The 18171-nt window shown below is 51.7% G+C and overlaps 1 protein-coding gene across 1 annotated transcript in view; it reads right to left on the bottom strand.

Annotated features, from left to right (window-relative positions):
* Positions 1-18171, bottom strand: part of BCORL1 (BCL6 corepressor like 1) — a 62205-nt gene that overhangs the window by 9666 nt on the left and 34368 nt on the right. Inside the window, exons 7-11 of the mRNA XM_080831297.1 lie at positions 16573-16962; positions 12189-12412; positions 7509-7730; positions 5222-5388; positions 4134-4279 (exon numbers count right to left, since the gene is read on the bottom strand). Coding sequence (XP_080687423.1) covers positions 4134-4279; positions 5222-5388; positions 7509-7730; positions 12189-12412; positions 16573-16962 — 1149 coding nt within the window. The remainder of the gene's footprint in view (positions 1-4133; positions 4280-5221; positions 5389-7508; positions 7731-12188; positions 12413-16572; positions 16963-18171) is intronic.

The following is an 18171-nucleotide window of genomic DNA, read 5'->3' as shown; positions in this document are numbered from 1 at the left end:
TGTATGAGAGGTCACCCTGACAGAGTTTCTCTCTTTCTTGGGGTCCCAACATACCGCTCCCCGTGTCCTCCAACCAAGTCACCAGCTGAGGGACATGAAGGGGGAGAAAAACCAAGACCAAGCAGTCTTCGGCGCGGGGTCATATGGCAGAGGTCTCCAACAGGAAAAACAAAACCTGTGATTCCGTGACCTCAAGGGGTACACTGCTGACCCTTTCATCAGCAGAAGGAAAAGCAGTCCCAGTACTTCCTCAGATGCCCCAAACCAAACTGCAACAACTCCCCTCGGCCCCTACATTCTTTCTGACAGGGGAGGGACACGAATCTGTTTTCCCTCGACTAGCCTGGTTATTATTCTTTTCTTCAAAGGGTCAAAGGCAAATCGGTCACACGCCTGCCTGTAATTTGGCCCAAGGAGGAGGTCTTCCCAAGGCCGTGAGAGTCTGGATGGCTTGGTGCTCCAAGCCTGAGGATTAGAGAGAAAGGGCTCCGCTGCCTGACCTCCCGTGCCTGGTGCCCTGCCTGAAACCCACGGATGAACGGATGGATGGGGTTGCCGCCACACCCTTCCGGATCTCAGGAGAAAGGGGCCTCACTTTAAGCCAACTCAATACAGAAAAATCCACTTACAACCTAGATGGACTGCCAGCATCTTCTACTTTGTGAAAGGATTCACTACAGCATATTTGTAAATAGTGACATTCCTTTGTGTATTTAAAAGAGGATTCGATTCCCAGACTTTTCCAAAACAGGGGCCTCGCACAAAAAGAGGGAAGCTCTACACCACGAGCAACACCGAGGCTCGTGCTCTTCTCTACCTGCAGAAAATGGAGCCCTTCGCACCCTACAAGGATTCGCCTTCATCTTCTGCCCTGTGGGATCGCCACTGGGGAAGGAAGAAGACAATCAATCTACAGAGAGTCTGGTCGGGCAAATGCTTGGGGATGAAAAGCAAAAAGCTTTTAACATGCCTCAGCCAGACAGACATTAAAAAAAATAATAATAAGTCCAGAAATCCACCCAAATGCATCCAGGTTTAGGGGCTGGGGAGGTGGGGTAATGAGGGAAACACCTCCCAAACTTCCAAGCCCAGGGTCAGGGTGCCTCCTGCAGCCACTAGGGAGCCTTGTCCAGTGGTTCCCTGAGAGTTGCTGGGGGTGGGGGGGTGACGGGGTTCAAAAAGAGGGAAAAATACTCGGTTCAAGGAATTAAGCTCCTGATTATGCCACTGAACCATTCACTTCCAAATGGTTATATGTGGTGAATTTCACCTCAATTAAAAAAAAACCTGAGTGGGGCACCTGGGTGGCTCAGTGGGTTAAAGCCTCTGCCTTTGGCTCACTCAGGTCACGATCCCAGGGTCCCGGGATCGAGCCCCGCATCGGGCTCTCTGCAGAGCAGGGAACCTGCTTCCTCCTCTCTCTCTCTCTGCCTACCTCTCTGCCTACTTGTGATCTCTCTCTGTCAAATAAATAAATAAATAAATAAATAAAATCTTAAAAAAAAAAAAAAACCTGAGTATTATTTCCTCATCCCACCAAGGCCCAAGTCCCCTCTCCCAGGAGCCATTGACTACTGCCAGTGCCTGCCTCCCCGGGGTGCTGGGCCAAGGTCCTAGCCTGGCTTGCTAGCACTGTCCCAAAAAGCCAGCCAGAGATCTGCCTTTGAGGGCACTTGACATTTGCATGGAAAAGAGATGACCTTGTGCTAACACTCCTTCCAGCTCTGGGTCCCCATTACGATGCTGAAGCTCCAGGTCTACAAAGTTGAGACGAAATGTTAAGATTTGAATGAAGGTGTCTGGCCTGGACAGGCTACCAAATGCCAGAATTAAGAAAAGTCTTCTCTTGGGGCGCCTGGCTGGCTCCGTCGGTACCACATGTGACCCTTGATCTTGGGGTGGTGAGTTCGAGCCCCCACATTGGTTACGGAAATTACTTAAAAATAAAATCTTTAAAAATCTTGACTCTGCAATGTGAGCTGGCATCCGGGTGAGTTTACGGAGGTATCAAAAGGCTGGCTCGTAGTCGAGATTAGCTAACGGAAATGAGGAGAGGGGAAAATGTGTTGGTTTCTAAATTTTTAACTACTGAAAATGGTTTCAACATTTGGATTCCTTTGGGATTTTGGAGAAGGGGCCAGGGAAGAAAAGAGTTTGTCTGCTTACTTAGGTGGTCAGAGATAGCTTTATTTGGATCCAGAAGGCCCGGAGACCCTCGGGAGGCCAGTTTCTAGCCCCAAGAGAACCCCCTGGATTAAACCTGTTGATCAGAGACAGAGCTTCATGCAGTGTTCTTATCATGTTGAGAAATTCTGGGTGTTCATCTGTGCCAGCTTCTCCTGGGAATCAAGTCAAGTGCAGACAATGTGTGTGTGTGTGTGTGTGTGTGTGTGTGTGTGTGTGTGTGTGTGTGTGTGTGTAAGACAGTGCACGTGGCACACGGTATGGGAGAAAAGGTCACAAAGGGTGGCTTGCCCTGAGCCCCACACCCCCATGACAGTGCAGCCAAATGACCAAATGAACATCCCCAAACTTCTGTGCCCTTCAGGGACAGAGGCCCGGGACCCCAGAGCTGGGAGGAGGGAAAAGGCAGTCCTGCCCCTACGCAGAAGGGCTGAGTTCCAAAGGGAGGCCTGAGGCCTGTACACGGTGACCGGGGACTGCAGGGTTTAGTCAGCTCGACTGAGGGCTGGATGGAGGCTGGCTGGACAGGAATCAAGGTCTCCCACCATGGCCTCCCACCGTTTCCTCTTCGGCTTTTATTAGTATCAAGGTGGTGCTTCCCACCTAGCTCTCCTTCCATGGGGACTTTTAGTGCATGTTTCTTTGTTTCTCCTTCCATCATCAGCTATCTAGTTAAGCTTTGTTCGATAACTAAATGATCCCCTGGTTGGGAATCCAGAACTGTACCTTCGGGGAGGTGGGGATTTAGGACTAATGATTCCAGAATCTGGAATCTGGAGCCAGATTCCAGGTGAGAGTGAGCGGTCTTGAGCAAACCCTGGGTCTCGTGGACTCCTGGTCTGAGAGTGGTCAACCACGAACACAGAAGCCTCCACAGAGGGTCAACAAGACGACTGCCAGCTGCCTCATCTGTCCAGCACTCTGGCATCCTGCAGAAGAAACTGCTAGAGCGAGGGCCGAGCTGTGATGTCATTAAGGAGGTGGGGTTCCTTCATTCAGTCAAGTCTGAGGAGCTTCCCGGTGAATATGTTCGCACTAGACTTCCCTCCTTCCCTCTGCCCTGCTGCCCAACTCAGTAGAGCTATCTCACTGCAGGCACAAAGCGGCCAACCACTGATGAAAAAATAAATGCACGTTGCCTTGTGGCCCTTGCCATGGGCCTGAACACCAGACACTTTTCTCAAGGAGCCAGGTGAGGGAGGAAGAAAAAGGAACAGGGAGGTGCAGAGGGAACATTAGTTACCACAGGAAGAGGCTGTGAAAAATAGAGCATCAGGGGGCACCTGAGCAGCTCAGTCAGTTAAATGTCTGCTTTTGGTTCAGGTCATGATCTCGGGGTCCAGGGATTGAACCCTGCATCTAGCTCCCTACTCTGTGGAGAGCCTGTTTCTCCCTCTCCCTCTGCCCTTCCTCCCTGTTCACGTGCATGTGTGCTCTGTCCAAAATAAAGAAATAAAATCTTTTAAAAAAAAGAGAGAGAAATACAGCCTCAGAAGGGGTCCCAAGGGTTCCACTCTGATCACCAACAAGGAGAAAGTACAAGGACAAAAGCAAAATGCTTAGTGTCATTTCTTTGTAACTAACATCCCACTCAGAACAGGGGTCAACACATTTTGCCCCCAGCTCAATCTATCAGTGGGGCCGCCGTCTCCCTATGTGGGCCTACCCCACATACCTCGCTGGGAAATGGGTCCCTGTGGGCTGCCATGGCCCTGAAGAGGATGCATGCGATATGGACACTCATGGCATTGGAACAAGAGGAAGTGGACCTCTGGGCTTTTTAAAGTGCATAGAGATTTCTGAGACACTTCAAGGAAAGCCTATAAAGAGGGCTGACGCCCCTCATGGGAGCTGTTTGAGATGAAGGGAGATGAAGGATATCTCCTCAGGAGTTCAGAAATGAGAGGCCAACCCCAAGGATGATGGCTTCAAGAGTGGGCTGTGCTTACCGCTGAGAAAGCGCTTCATGGTGTCGCTGCTGGCCAGCTTCATGGCTGTCTGTCCCGAGTAGGTGGCCAGTGTGGGGTCAGCCCCATAGGACAGCAAGAGCCAGATGGTCTCCAGGTTGTCATTGACCACCGCATCATGAACTGGCCTGCGGAGGTGATACAGGGTGAGGACAATGGGGCCCAAGCAGGAACCTGGGTGTCTAGCCTCAGGCTACTTCATCAGGGGAAAGTAACTTAATATGAGCCCAGAATGATGTGGGTAAGAGTTAGGGTGAAGGAACCATCTCTGAACTGTACCCCCCCATTAGATCTCCCCACTTCCTTCTCTGCCTCTTTCCCCTCCCTCCCATCTGTCTCTTAGGTTCTCCCTACATTTGGGACAGTCCCTGAGGTACACTGTAGCTCCCCTGGTTGCTCTGGAGTTCGGGAGAGAACGGGCCCCTGACTGAGGATAACTTAAAGCGGCTGCTGGCAGTATGAACAGAAAGATCTGGATGACTGCCCTGGAGCAGGGACGAGTGGAGTGGCTCTGTATACCAGGTGGCAGCCAAGCAAAGCCTGCATCCTCTGACCAAAGTCCCTTACTTGGTAAGCAGTTCCTGTCTCGATCTGAACCAGGAAGCAGGCCCTCTGATAGAGGTGAAGGGCTGTAATTTCTTTAAGACAGAGCAGGTGTCTTTTTTTTTTTTTAATGTACAGACATCAAATCAAGAATCAAATCTGGGATATTACCCTAAGGTGGGCCTCCCCGTTCCTATAAGACCAAGACTCGGCCGGAGACAGATGAGCCAGCAGGAGGACGTGAGGGATGCCTGAGTGGCCATCCTGGTAATACTGCACTTGTCAGGATGATCCCTAGATAACCCAACCTCTCCTTGGGAACCAACGTGGGCTGGCCGGCCAGGAACTCGTCCACGCCTGCCCTAAACTGCCCCCCCCACAGCGGTCTATAGCTGTCTTCCTGAAGCACTTCCCGACAAGGCCTTGTGCACTGCGAAGGCCCAGGCTGCAGCAAGTTCTCTGGAGTGAGGGGCTGAGCTGCGGGGCCGGGGGTGGGGCGGAGGGGGGCTGGGGAGCAGCCTTCTTGCCTCGTGCCATCTTGCGCACTGCAGTTCACGTTGGCCCCATGCTCCAGCAGGATGTTCAGGATGTCGGTCCAGCCCCTGGAGCAGGCCTCATGCAGGGCCGTGTAGCCAGCATTGTCGCGGTGATTCACATCTTCGCTGTCCTTCTGGAGGCAGTAGAGAACAACGTCCTGCAGGGACAGGGATAGCTCCATGAGTGAAGAGAGGCCTAATTCTTGAAATCACCCCAGTTAGGCTCGAAGCTCTCCAAATGTCCAAAGAGAAAGTCTTAGAGCCTGCACTTTATTCTGGGGCCTAATGGGCAAGTCTCAAAATCTTCTGTCAACAAAGTCAGTCCTGAGGTGCCATGGCCAGGGCCTCAGCTCTGGGCTATTTCCTTTGCAGTGGGGAGACACGTATTATGACCAAGGATATTCACTCATCTGGGCGTGGGTTGTTGGGGTGAGGTCCTCAGAGAGGCTCACCTGCCCACCTGGAGCTCAGATTCTCAGGCCTCAACTCCCTGAGCCCTGGTTCCCTAGTCTGGGGCTTTGCAAGAGGGCCCCAGACCAGAGAAATGAGGCATGTGCTGGCAAGCACAGCCTCTGGCGGTAACTGGAGAACAAGGAAGAAAGAATGGGTTGAAGTCTTCTCCCTGGACGCTGGTTTTAATAGTTGTAAGCGCTGTCCCTGGATGTTTACCCCAGGGCAGTCTGTTCTTGCCTTCCCCTCAAACCAGGATTGCTCTGAGTATACCTCAGTGTGGTCATTCACTCAAAAAGTAAAGATGAGCCTCCCTGGGCTACACGACAGGACCAGAGGCAGGACTCCGGGACTAGAAGCACCCCAGCTGGTCTGAGAAGAAGCTGGTGAATAAGCTGAGGGGGAGGGGAGGGGTGGCCCCCTCTTCTGAGGGGAAAAGGCAGGCAGCAGGACCAGAGGCCTATTATTAGCCCTCTCTCCGGCCCTGGGGACAGGGGCGGCTCAGGCATCCTGACTGACAGTTAGCTCACAGGCTAGCCAGCGAGAAAAAGTGAGTGAGAAATGAGAAAGTGAGCGAACAAGCAAGCGAGTGCGTGCCTGTGTCGGGGGTGCTATCTCCTGGATATATAGGAACTATTCCGCTCGCTCAGGAGAGCACAAGACCCCTACCTTCCTCACCAAGGCAGACAACGTTGGCCTCCTCCCTCAGGCCTCAGACTCCTCCTCCTTCCCTCCCGTGACAGGCTGCCCAACCTGCTCCTGTCCTGTCCTGGTTGGTTCTCCCATGGTCTCCTACTTGCTGGTTTGGCCCCAGGTAGAAGAATATTAAACCTGACGGCAGGGGTTGGTCATCTTTTTTCCTTAGATCTCCCTTGGCACCTACCCTGGCCCCCAAACTAGGCACTCAGGAGAGACGGGCAGCTCGCCAGTGAGCCACTGTCAAGGCCGTTCTCCTGTGCCGACCAGCCCGGCTGGGACTGCGCCCGTATTTAAATGAGTCAGATATAGGGATCGGAAGCCTTAAATCAAGGCCTCCTCTAAAACCCACATCTCCACCCTTAAGAGCAAATCCTTAGGAAATAATTGGTGCGGTGGGCAAATATACGTGGTCAAGGAGTTCATATCAACAAAGGTACCTGACAACGTTTTATCATAGTCACAGAGCCAGGCTTCTGCCCTACCCTGGCACCTGGGAATCAAAAAGACCCTGGTGGGAATTCAGACTCATACATATATAAGAGTTGAATGGTCCTGGACACATCATTTAGCATTGCTAAGCCTTGATGTTCTCACGTGTAAAATGGGGCTAATAAAACCTACTTCCACGGGTCAGTGTTGAAGAGCTCTTAACATGACCAAAGTGGTGCTCAATACAGGCCAGCTCCCCCTCCCACTTTCTTTCCAACCCCAGGGAAGCAGTGTGGGTGCGAGGAGTGCGGCCCCGCCTGCCAACGCGCCACTGACTGCTGGCCATTGGGAGTCCCAATGAGGGGAGGCTGGACGGTGTGAAGAGTGAGCAGTGATCACCCCTACTCCTCTCTGAGTGGGGGAGCTGCCACAAAGCAAAGTTTAAGACGACATCAAAACCCCGTTTCTGGCCTACAAACGTGTCGGATTATCAGTATTTCAATTCTTTTCAATCCCAACTGATACTCCAATGAGCTTGCGTTCCCACGCTCCCCGAGAGCAGTGAGGCAGCCCCAGAGGCCATCTGGGCCGTAGAAGGAGTCCAGGGGAGGTTGAAGCCCCAGGCCCAAACGAAGTCCTGCCCAGGCCACAGAAGACACAATGGGAGAAGCTTCTCCACAGATGCTGGGCATCTCCCTACCTTATAGCCAAGACGCGCCGCGCGCTGCAGGAGGGTCTCGCCCGCGTTTTTGTTCACTATGAGCCGACGTGCCTCTGGAGGGATCTGCCGGGCTGTAGGTGACTCAGAGGCCTCCTCTGGGCCGGCACTTCGGGACTTAGAAGGTGTGCATGGTTCTGCGGGTTTCACTGGGGTGGGAGGCTTGGGAGATTTTGTCTTCTGCTGGCTCCAACGACCTTTGCCCTGGAAAGCAGAGATGGGGTCCTGGATCAGCAAAGGTTCCCATCCACTCCCACTCAGATGTTGAGGGGCTCAAATTCTCAACCACATAAGCCAATAAATGACCAAGGGATTGGAAATCAGAGACAGAGGGGACATCCCAGCTTCCCCGAAGCACTCCACATGCCTTCTTTACCTGCCTCCATTCCATTTGTTGCGGTTTTGACAAGTCCTATTTCTAAATGAGTGAAGCAAACTGATAGGAAGGAGAAGTAGAGATAGGTATCTCTGACCAAAGACGTACAGCTGCTAAGGCTTTCACTCTTGTCGCAAAAACCTGCCTCCTAACCTACCCCAGGCTCTTCCCACCTTCCTCCATACCCCAGCCCTGGATCACATCCATGCCCACCTTGTGCGGTACAAAGCACATGGGCTCAAGAGTCAGAAAGATGTCAGTTTGGAATCCTGCCTCTGCCACCTACTAGTTACAAGACCTGGATTAAGGCCCAACCTCTCTGAGCCTCACTTTCTCACTTATGGGCTCTTCACATGGGGAGGAACCTGAGAAACTGTACTGCCCTGAGAAACTGTACTCGAGGAACCAGACCGAAGGAGCCTCATTTACATCGGACCTAAGTTAGATGATGAGATTCTAAACTAGGAGCTGGGGGCAACTGGGTGGCTCAGTGGGTGAAGCGTCTGTCTTCAGTTCAGGTCATGATCCCAGGGTCCTGGGATGGAGCCCTGAGACTGGCTCTCAGCTCAGCAGGGAGTCTGCTCCTCCCTCTGCCTCTCTCCCCTCCCCCACTCATGCTCTCGCTCATTCTCTTTGTGCCTCTCAAATAAATAAATACAATTAATAAAAATTAAAATAAACTGAGAACTGAAGTCATAACTGGACAAGACTTCAGAGGACCTTGCGAGAGGTGGGTCCTCTCGTGTGTGGGAGGGACATGAATCACTGGGTGACCAGAGGGCAGACTCTAAGTTGCCCTCATCAGATTCTAAGTTGGCCCCTGATGATCCCTCCTGATATTTGTGCTCTCATGTAGCCCCCTCCTGCACTGAACAGGGCCGATCTGTATAGCCAACAGGAGTGTGCAGAGGTAACAGTGTTTGCCTTCCAAGGCCACTTCCCAAAAGACAGTGTGGCTTTAGCCTTACTCTTTTTTGGATCACTTGTTCTGGGGGAATCCAGTTGCCACGTCATGGGGACACTCAAGCAGTCCTTCGGAGAGGTCCCCAGGGCAAGGCAAGGAGGCATCTCCTGCCAATGACCAAACATGCAAGGTAGCCCCCCTGGAAGCAAACCCTCCTGCCCCAGCCAAGCCTTCAGTTTAATGGAGCCCTGGCTGACACCTTGACTGCAACCTCAAAGGAGACCCCAAGCCAGACCCAGCTAAGCTGCTCATGAATCCCTGACCGCCAGAAGCTGTGGGAGATAGTGTGTTTGTTGTTGTGTTTGAGGTAAGGTTGAGGATAATCTGTTAGAGCACAAGAGACAACTAATACATACCACTTATCCAAATCCCTCAGAGCATTACTAAAGTCTCACAGAAATCCTATGTCTTCTACAACCTTTTACAACACTCTAGACTTCCTTCTCCACATATGCAGGCCACCTAGCCTGAAACAAATAATCTGATACTTGATGCCAGACTTTTAACTTCCTTATACCATTTCATGGACAAGTCTGGCCTCCTGCTGGGTTTGAGGCTCCTTTGGGACAGGGTTCACATTGTCATCTTCTTTTTTTTTAAAGATTTTATTTATTTATTTGACAGACAGAGATCATAGGTAGGCAGAGAGGCAGGCAGAGAGAGAGGAGGAAGCAGGCTCCCCACCGAGCAGAGAGCCCGATGTGGGCTCGATCCCAGGACCCCGGGACCATGACCCCAACCGAAGGCAGAGGCTTTAACCCACTGAGCCACCCAGGTGCCCTGTCATCTTCTCTTTTGTTCCTTACAGCACTTCACTCTGGACTGGACACATCATCACAACACATATTTGTTGACTTGATTCAAGCCAGCTCTGTGCAGAGCCCTAGGCAGACTGAAAAGTTACCGAAAATCATGAAGCTTGGAAAGTGATGGCAGCAGGGAGAAGACCAGAGCCCAGGCCATTTGTCTCCTCTGGTAAATCCCAAGAGAACCGGAACTGCTGTCCATCTGCATCTCCACAGGGCAGAGAGGTCCAATCACTAGCAGGAAGGCACGGCTGATCAGTGTAGGGTGTGGCTCTACAGCCACGAGGGCAGAGGTAGATAATGGCCATACTGGAGGATGCTGGGTAAAGTGCCTGGGTTTTTGCTAAGCCAAGCCGGGAGCCAAAGGGTGACTTTCCTTCTGGGGGCAAGAGCCACCAGAGACAAGGGAGGCTGCCTGAGAGGGGGAGGAGCAAGAACAAATGGGGGCCCCGCCCCCTCCCCTCTTCCTCCCTGGCTCAGAGCCCCTGTGGGAAGAAGCCTTTGGCCGATGCCCCAGCTTTAGTGTTGCAGGCGCGTTCCCCCCCCCGCCCTCCCCCCGCCCTGCTTCCCACTACAAAGCACCATGCCATGGGGGCATCCAGAGCAGGTGGTGGGGACTGAGAGAGAAAGAAAGGCAGGAGGGAGAAAGGGAGGCCCTGTGAAGGGACAAAACCTCTCTGGGAGGAACATTTCGGCAGACACTGCCAGGCGGAGTAACCAGACACAACTATCAGCGTGTGCTGCTGAATGTCAGGCAGCCAGTCACCTTTGTGTGGGATGGGGCTGTATGAGGGAGGAATAAGGGGGAAGAAGAGGGGGATGCCCACCTTTCACCAGAGCTGCTTAGCATTGCAGTGTGTCCCTGCCTGGGTGCCCCCAACCCCAGCGTCTCCCAGATATAGACGGAAGCCACCCATTGACCAGGTGGAGGCACATGGAAAGAGCCAGGGCGGTGAGACATGCGTCATGTCCCCACGTTGTCACTCGTGACCACTGAGTAACCTCGTGCCAGTCCCTTAGCCTCCTGGAGCTTCAGTTTCCTCACCATAAAATGAGGACAACAGTGCCTACCTCTAATAGCCATTGCGGGAATTAAGAATGGCCACGTGAAGGCAGCACTCAGCACGGGCCAGGCTTCTTTATTCCCCCTGCCCTGCTCCCTCTGGCGGTCTGAGGGAGTGGTCACTGCTACCTTGCCATTCTGTGCCTCTGTCCTCTCATCCTCGCCTCAAACTGAAGCTCAAGGATGTACACCAACCTCAAAGAGCACTTTATGATTATCAAAGCCTTTTACAACCCTTGCCTCCTTTGTTCCCCCAAGCACCCTTGTGAGATGGAAAGGACATGGAGTATCATCTCCATTTTTTAAAAGATTTTATTTATTTATTTGACAGAGATCACAAGGAGGCAGAGAGGCAGGCAGAGAGACTGGGGGAAGCAGGCTCCCTGCTGAGCAGAGATAGGAATGTGGGGCTCCATCCCAGGACCCTGGGATCATAACCTGAGTGAAGGCAGAGGCTTTAACCCACTGAGCCACCCAGGTGCCCCTCATTTCCATTTTTAAAGATGAGGAAATAGGATTGAGTACCTTGTCTGAGCTAGAACCAGATTCCAGGAGGGGCAAGGGAAAAGGAGGGGGAGATAAGCACCTGGGTCTCCCGCCTTTTGCCACTGCCACTCCAAGCTGGAAAGAGCTGGAAAAATCACAACCACCAAATAAGCCCATTCTGACCTTTGGTGTTTTTTTTGTTTTTTTTTTTTGGTTTTTTTTTTTTGGTGGCCAATGACATTGGAGCCTGGACCTTTGCTTCTTTCAAATGTAAAGTTCACCCGAGGACTGAGGACCATGTTATTTTTTGCAAATGGTACAACGTGAAACCCAAAACCAATGATGTAAACATCAGACCCCCACCCCCCAAAAGATGTCAATTATTCAATTATGAACAGGGATTTTAGAATGCTAGCCTGGTTACTGACTGGTGAGTGCCTCTCTGAGAAGCAACGGAACTGGTGAGTTGGTGGTGGGAGGGCAGCTCTAACTCTCTCAGTCCTACCCTCAGGCAACCTTTGTCTGGACAGCAACATCCCTGCTTCTACAAGTTGCTTTCTACCTTGATTGACTCAGAAAACTCTGACCGGTTTCCAGGGAGTTAAGGCCAGACAAAAGCTTCCTGATTGGATGTTACAAGCTATTCAGGCTAACATCCTGCCATATTCTTCAACTCCTCCTTAACTCAAAGGAAATCCAAGGCCTGTTGAGGAAAAGCCAGGAAGAACTAAACCTGAGAGTTTTCAGGCTCTTATCGTTAACTGATAACTTTAGGTCCCATTCTTCAAATGTAACCCCAAACTCTCCTAGAACTACTTCAAAATACTTCAATAAATATGAGTTAATTTGGTCCTCCCCATCCACTTACTCACTCACTCACACAGACGACTGTTGATCAAGGAGCCTCGGCAACGCCTGCCGCCCTAGCCCGCTCCCTTCCCACCAACTCCCCTCACTGGCAACGCACCTTGGCCTCTTCTGAGACATTTGCCATGTGCTTGGTCTTGCACTTCCGTTTTCCTGATGGCTTTTCTGAATTTTCAAGGCAGGCTGGCTCCTCCAGGTTATTTGGGAGGAAACCGTTTGGTGAATCCGAGATCCCCTGGGCTTTGTTGGGCAAGAGAAGGTTCCTGTTCCTGAGGCGGTGCTCCGAACTTTGGGAGGAAGTCTTCTGCTTCCGAGCCTTTAAATCTGAAGGCAAGAAACAGGAAAGAATGGATGTCAGGGAAATGGAGCACAGAAAAGCAATGCCTTCCTCTATGATGAATCAGAAGGCTTTGGGGAGTCGAATCTCAGTGCCGAGTTGTGTAACGAGCAACTACCAGAGTCTAGTGTGGTGCCAACAATGCCACTAAATGCTTCGCAAGTGCCCACTGTACTTCAACAACAAAGTCCCTGCTCTCCGAGCTGATGACGACTCCCAGCCCTGCCAGCAGGGGGCGGCCCAGGTGGCTGTCCCCAAGATGAGGGTAATTTTAAAAGGATTTCCCCATAGCCCAGAGCAAATCAGAACTTTATTTTCAGCTTCTTCCCCATCCCCTTTGTCTCTTTCCCCATTCCAATATGAAAACAAATTTAGCAGTTCTGCTGAAGCGAAGTATGAAGTATACTGGGGTGGGATGTAAACGGAGGTCTTCCCTCACTGCCTCCACTCACCCATCTGACTGCCTGGTTGGTCACTCGCTGAAGACATGAAGATCAAAGCCACAGAAACTCCCTGAAATCAGAAGGTGCCCTGGGCCTACTTAGCTGATGGGCAGTCACAGAAACCTGCTGCCCTCCCTGGTTGGAAATCAAGTTATTGGGATGCACTGGGCAACATCTCTAATTCTAGCCAGAGCTCACTAGACAAAGCACTTTCTAGTTTCAAAAAGCATGCCTGTGATTCAAGGGGCACCTGGGTGGCTCAGCTGGTTATGCAACTGACTCTTGGTTTCAGCTCAGCTCATGATCCTGGGGTGGTGGGATGGATCCCCCATCAGGCTCCACGCTCGGCATGGAGTCTGCGTGAGATTCTTTCCCCTTCCTTATCCCTCCCCCTGACGCTCCTCCCCGCAACTCACCCTCCAATCTAAAATAAACAAACAAAACCTTTATTTTAAAAAAGTGTGTTGTGATCCTTACAGCTCTTTCTGGATGGAACCCTGAGTGGCACTGGGAATTTCATTGCCAAGGGCCTCATCCCACAGGCCAGTCCTAAACCTCAGGTACAGCGGGGATAGATTGGGTTAACCCTTATCTCTTAACTAATATTAGCGTCACATGGCTTGGCCACTAGCTGTGTAACTAGCTGGAGGCAAATCATAATCTCCCACAGTTTCTATGTCTGTAAAATGGAGAAGACCTACTCCACATCAGAGGACTGGTATGAGAATTAAATGAGGTAACATATACAAAACCCCTTTATAAGGTGTTATAAAGAGAAAGGCATCCTTACCATATTATTTTAGTAAGCGCTTTAGGGAAGGCCCTGCCCATGTGTTCTTTATTTCCCCCACACGACTGAGCACATGGCAAAAGATCGGTATGTCTATGAAAGGAATAACTGCAGCCTCGGTTTCTCCAATTTGTGAACCAAGAGGGTTGAGCAAGATCCAAGAATTCTCAGCTGGCTTCCCTCCACCGTGGCATGTGTTCTCACATGTGACATTACCAAGGCCAAGTCCAGATGTGGGAGCCATCACCAGAGTACGAAGAACTGGCTCTAGGTTACGTGCGGCACTTAGGAGGCCGGCAGCTGTCACCCCAGCGCTTTCTCCCAACTCTCTCCAACCCGCCCGTGGGTCCCCACACTCATGCAAGAACTGCCACGTTAGATGGCTTCTAATGGCAATTCCAACCAGAACATTCTCAACCGGGGCTTTTGATGCAACAAGTCTGGGCTGAGGCAAAAGAGGAAGGAACAGCACGGTGCCTTGTGAGGGAGGATGTCAGGAAACATGGGGAAGCCATGTTGCGGCATTCACTGCCCGAGGAAAAGCAGTAGCTCCCTACCCGGCTTACCCAGGGCGGGGCAGGCTCTGGAGTTTATACAGCTGCAGTGGAGCAAGAACTTCATAGTAGCTCGGAAAGAAACAGAGTAGACGTAGTAGCTGCGTGAGTGGAAGCATCTCTTCCTATCCCCTCTGCAGGTCAAGGAGGGACATACCGAAGCCCAGGACAAGAGGAAAGGTTGTGAGGGCGCCTGGGTGGCTCAGTCGGTTGACAGTCTGCCTTCGGCTCAGGTCATGATCTCGGGATCCCGGGATCGAGCCCTGTGACAGGCTCTATGCTCAGTGGGGGGTCTGCTTCTCCCTCTCCCTCTGCCCACCCCACCCCTCATCCTGACTCGTGCTAGCGCTCTCTCTCTTCCAAATAAATAAATACAATCCTCAAAAAAACCAGAAAGGTCATGAGGCTCAGACAGAAATAAGGTGACCTGGGGCGCCTGGGTGGCTCAGTGGGTTAAAGCCTCTGCCTTCGGCTCAGGTCATGATCCCAGGGTCCTGGGATCGAGCCCCGCATCGGGCTCTCTGCTCGGCAGGGAGCCTGCTTCCTCCTCCTCTCTCTCTGCCTGCCTCTCTGCCTACCTGTGATCTCTATCTGTCAAATAAATAAATAAAATCTTTAAAAAAAGAAAAGAAAAAAAAAGAAATAAGGTGACCTGTCTAGTCTGGCCTCTGCCTGACTTCCTCATGTCAACCTGAAAGACAGGTAGTAATAGGAAGGTTCAGAGCTTTCTTGAGAAGAGAGATGTTTGCCAGGCAATCCCTTCATGCAGATGTCACCACTGGATCTGGAGGAAGGCAACCAAACCATAAGCCAAAGCCAAGAGCCTTGACTCAAAACCCTTAGCCACATGCATGGAGGGAGAATGACCTACATTTCAACAACCAAAGCTGCCCCCAAATCCAACAGGATGCCTTGCCAAGCAGTGTTCTCCATGCCCTGGGAGTTGTTTATGTAAAGGCTACCTGTCCACAGTGCTACAGAGATCTCTGCTTTTCGACGGAAAATGGAACCAGGTAACCTTGAAGGTCCTTCTGATTCCAAACCAGTAAGTTCCGCGGGAAGAGTCCCAGCTCGTAGGAAACCAGCTCTCAGTAAGGAAGACTAGGTGACACCAAAGCTCCTCTTCATCCTAACACAAGCGGCTGAGACCAACGACTTGACGCCTCGTTCCTGACCAATCCCTTATGGCTCTGGCAGGAAAAAGGGAAAATTATCCTCAGTCTCCCACAGTTGTTGACGATTAGCTCCATTACCCTCTGCAGTGTGGGGATGGTATCAGCTACATCTCTGCTTAAACCGAGCTGGAAGTGAGGGTTAGCCTTCTCTGCATCAGAGCAAAACCAGAATCTACTATCCCTTCAGAAGGCAGTTCTTCCATTTTCAACAATAGGGAGACTGTGGATCTTTCCCACCGGCTCAGGATAAATACATTATCAGAGATAATCAACTGTTGCTTCAGGGGCAGAGGTCAAAGAAAGAGTGAGACACAGTTATGCTCTTATGGAACCCAGAGACATACTTTTTGTTCATCTAGAAACATGTTATAGAAATGCTGCCCCTCCATAAAAAAAAAAAAAAACAGAAACGGGCCTGACCAGTACTTAGCAGAACATACTGATACAGGCCTCGGTTATAGTCTGTGCCTCCATGATTACACATGACAGCATCTGGCAGAGCCAAATAGCCAAAGAAAGCTTGGTTTTCTCCTTGGTCTGCCTGCTCTTCCGACTCAGGTCGAACAAAACTGATGCCACCTCGGGTCACCTCAAAGCTTCACTCTGCCTCTTAATAACCTCTGTAGCTTTAATTGAGAAAGCAAAGTTGTGCCCGCTTCTACTTGAAGTTCTTCTGTTAAGTTGAAGAAACTTTGTACTTCTTTTTAGTGTAGGGGCCGGAGGCATCCCAGGAAAGGCAGCCAATGCCTCTTTCTTCTTGAACCCAGGATTCTAGGAGAGAGAACCCAGCCTCCTAAGACCCAGCTCCCTCAAGTCAACCAGAGAACTCCCTGGTATCGAGCTGTCCCATGCCAAGGAAGCCACTGTGGCCTTGCCCAGGGGTTCAGACTCTTACATGAAATTGGAGGGCTCGGGCCTTCATGTCCTCCGCTCCCCTGCAGGTCAGTCCAAACTCATTCAATCTGAACCCCAAGCCAAAACCTGGGGCCTGGAGTTGAGCGACCACCTCTGGCAGCTGGAGCTCACAGCACCAGGTTTCTACAGGTGCAGAGGCCTTCGGCTGGCGAGGAGAAGGCGGAGGCGGGAACACCCGAGATGCCCGAGGGTCCCCAGGAGCCAAAGTCACTGTGGCCTGGGGCTGAGTGCCAGCAGCTCGCTGGGGCGGCAGCCCCCAGCCAGCCTTACCTGCTCTTCCTTTCCGCCGCTGCTCTTCTTCTTGCTCCGTCAGGTACTCCCCAGTCTGATACTTCCGGCTCTTCTGTCGTCTCCGCTTCTTCCTCTTCACCAGGCCCTCCTCCTCATCTTCCTCCTCCTCCTCATTGGTGTCCCACATTTGCCGGGCAGCCTCTGTCCTCCAGGGCATTTCTCGGGCTCGCCACAGGTGCCGGCGGCCCTGGCTCAGCAGAGTCTTGTCCTGGGCATGGTGGCTGCGATACTGGGTGTCCCGTTGGGTTTTTCTCACCTTTCGACGCTTAGCTGGGGTGGGGGTCACATCTTCTTCCTCCTCTGTGGGGAAGACCTCCTGGCTTCCCATGTCACTGTCTGCCACACCAGCAAAGGGGCTACAGATGCCTCCTGTGGACGGGATGTACAGAGGACGGTCAGGGACCTCTTCAAAGGACAAAGAGTATGGTGGCGAAGCAAGTGCCCCGGATTAGAAGCTTGAAGGTCTGGGTTCAAGTTCAGGCTCTGCCAGTTATTAGCTGTGTGCTCTGGGAAGGTTCCTTCACTTCTGTTTCCTCCTCTATAAAACAGGGACACTCTTCTCTGCCTTACTGGCCTCACAGGACTGTTCTGAGGCTCAAATGAGATAACCCGCCCAGAAGCACTTTACAGAGTCCAATATGCCACACAAATACCGAGTATCCAAGCCACACGCCCTTCCTCATCCATGTTGCTGTGACTTTAAGTCATTGCACAAACTCTTACTTAGTGCATACAAGGCGCAGAGCATTATGTGAGGAGCAGGAGGGGGCCACAGGTCCCTGCCCTTTGGGAAATCAGGGTTCAGTGGCGGGGGAGGGAGGGCAGATCAGCAGCGTACCCCCGCCCCTGCTCACTGACAGAGACACCCCGGGCAAGCAGAATCATCACAGAAGAGTCGCAGGAAAAGTGAAGCAAGGAGTCCCTTTCCTGTGACACAGCCTCGGTTAGTCCCGCCCAAATGCTCATACACGGACCCCACCTCCTAGTAAGTGGCCGAGAGTCCAGGGGTGGAGCTCTGTCCCTGAATGCCCCCCTCCTCCCCACCACAGCTGCTCCTCCCAGCTGGGCAGGCACTTCCCTCCCCTCTCCCCAGCACCCCAGCACGATGGTACCTTTCCTGGTCTCCTCCACCATCTTGCCAAGAGGCCATTTTCATCCCCACTCCTTCCTTCAACTGTGCTAACCACAGAAGTACAACCCTTAACTGGCCCGGTTTAGCACAACAGCAGATCTGACAGTCTTCCTCAGAAGCAGCTCTGACACCCCACCACCTTTCTCCCAAGGACTCGCTATTAACTTGACAGTCCCCAAACACAAGCGAGGTCAGCAGAAGAAAGAAATGGTTTCGAGGCACATGAACAGTCCTTAACCAAAGTTTCAAGTCAGTCAGACCGTTTAAAGAGAGCAAATATTTAGCAAAATGTCCATATATAGATCAGGCAAGGAACGAAGTGTTCTGGTTAATCTAATATTCTGGTTAATACGGAATCACAATAGAGATCACACAGGGATCACCAATTTCCAAAGAATCAAATACAGTACAATGTGTTTAACAGTAAAACGAGACTGGGTGTAATG

The sequence above is a fragment of the Martes martes genome (genome assembly GCF_963455335.1).
Source record: "Martes martes genome assembly, chromosome: X".
NCBI lineage: Eukaryota > Metazoa > Chordata > Mammalia > Carnivora > Mustelidae > Martes > Martes martes.
Note: the sequence above shows the minus strand (reverse complement) of the source record. Positions and strands in the feature narration are given on the sequence as shown.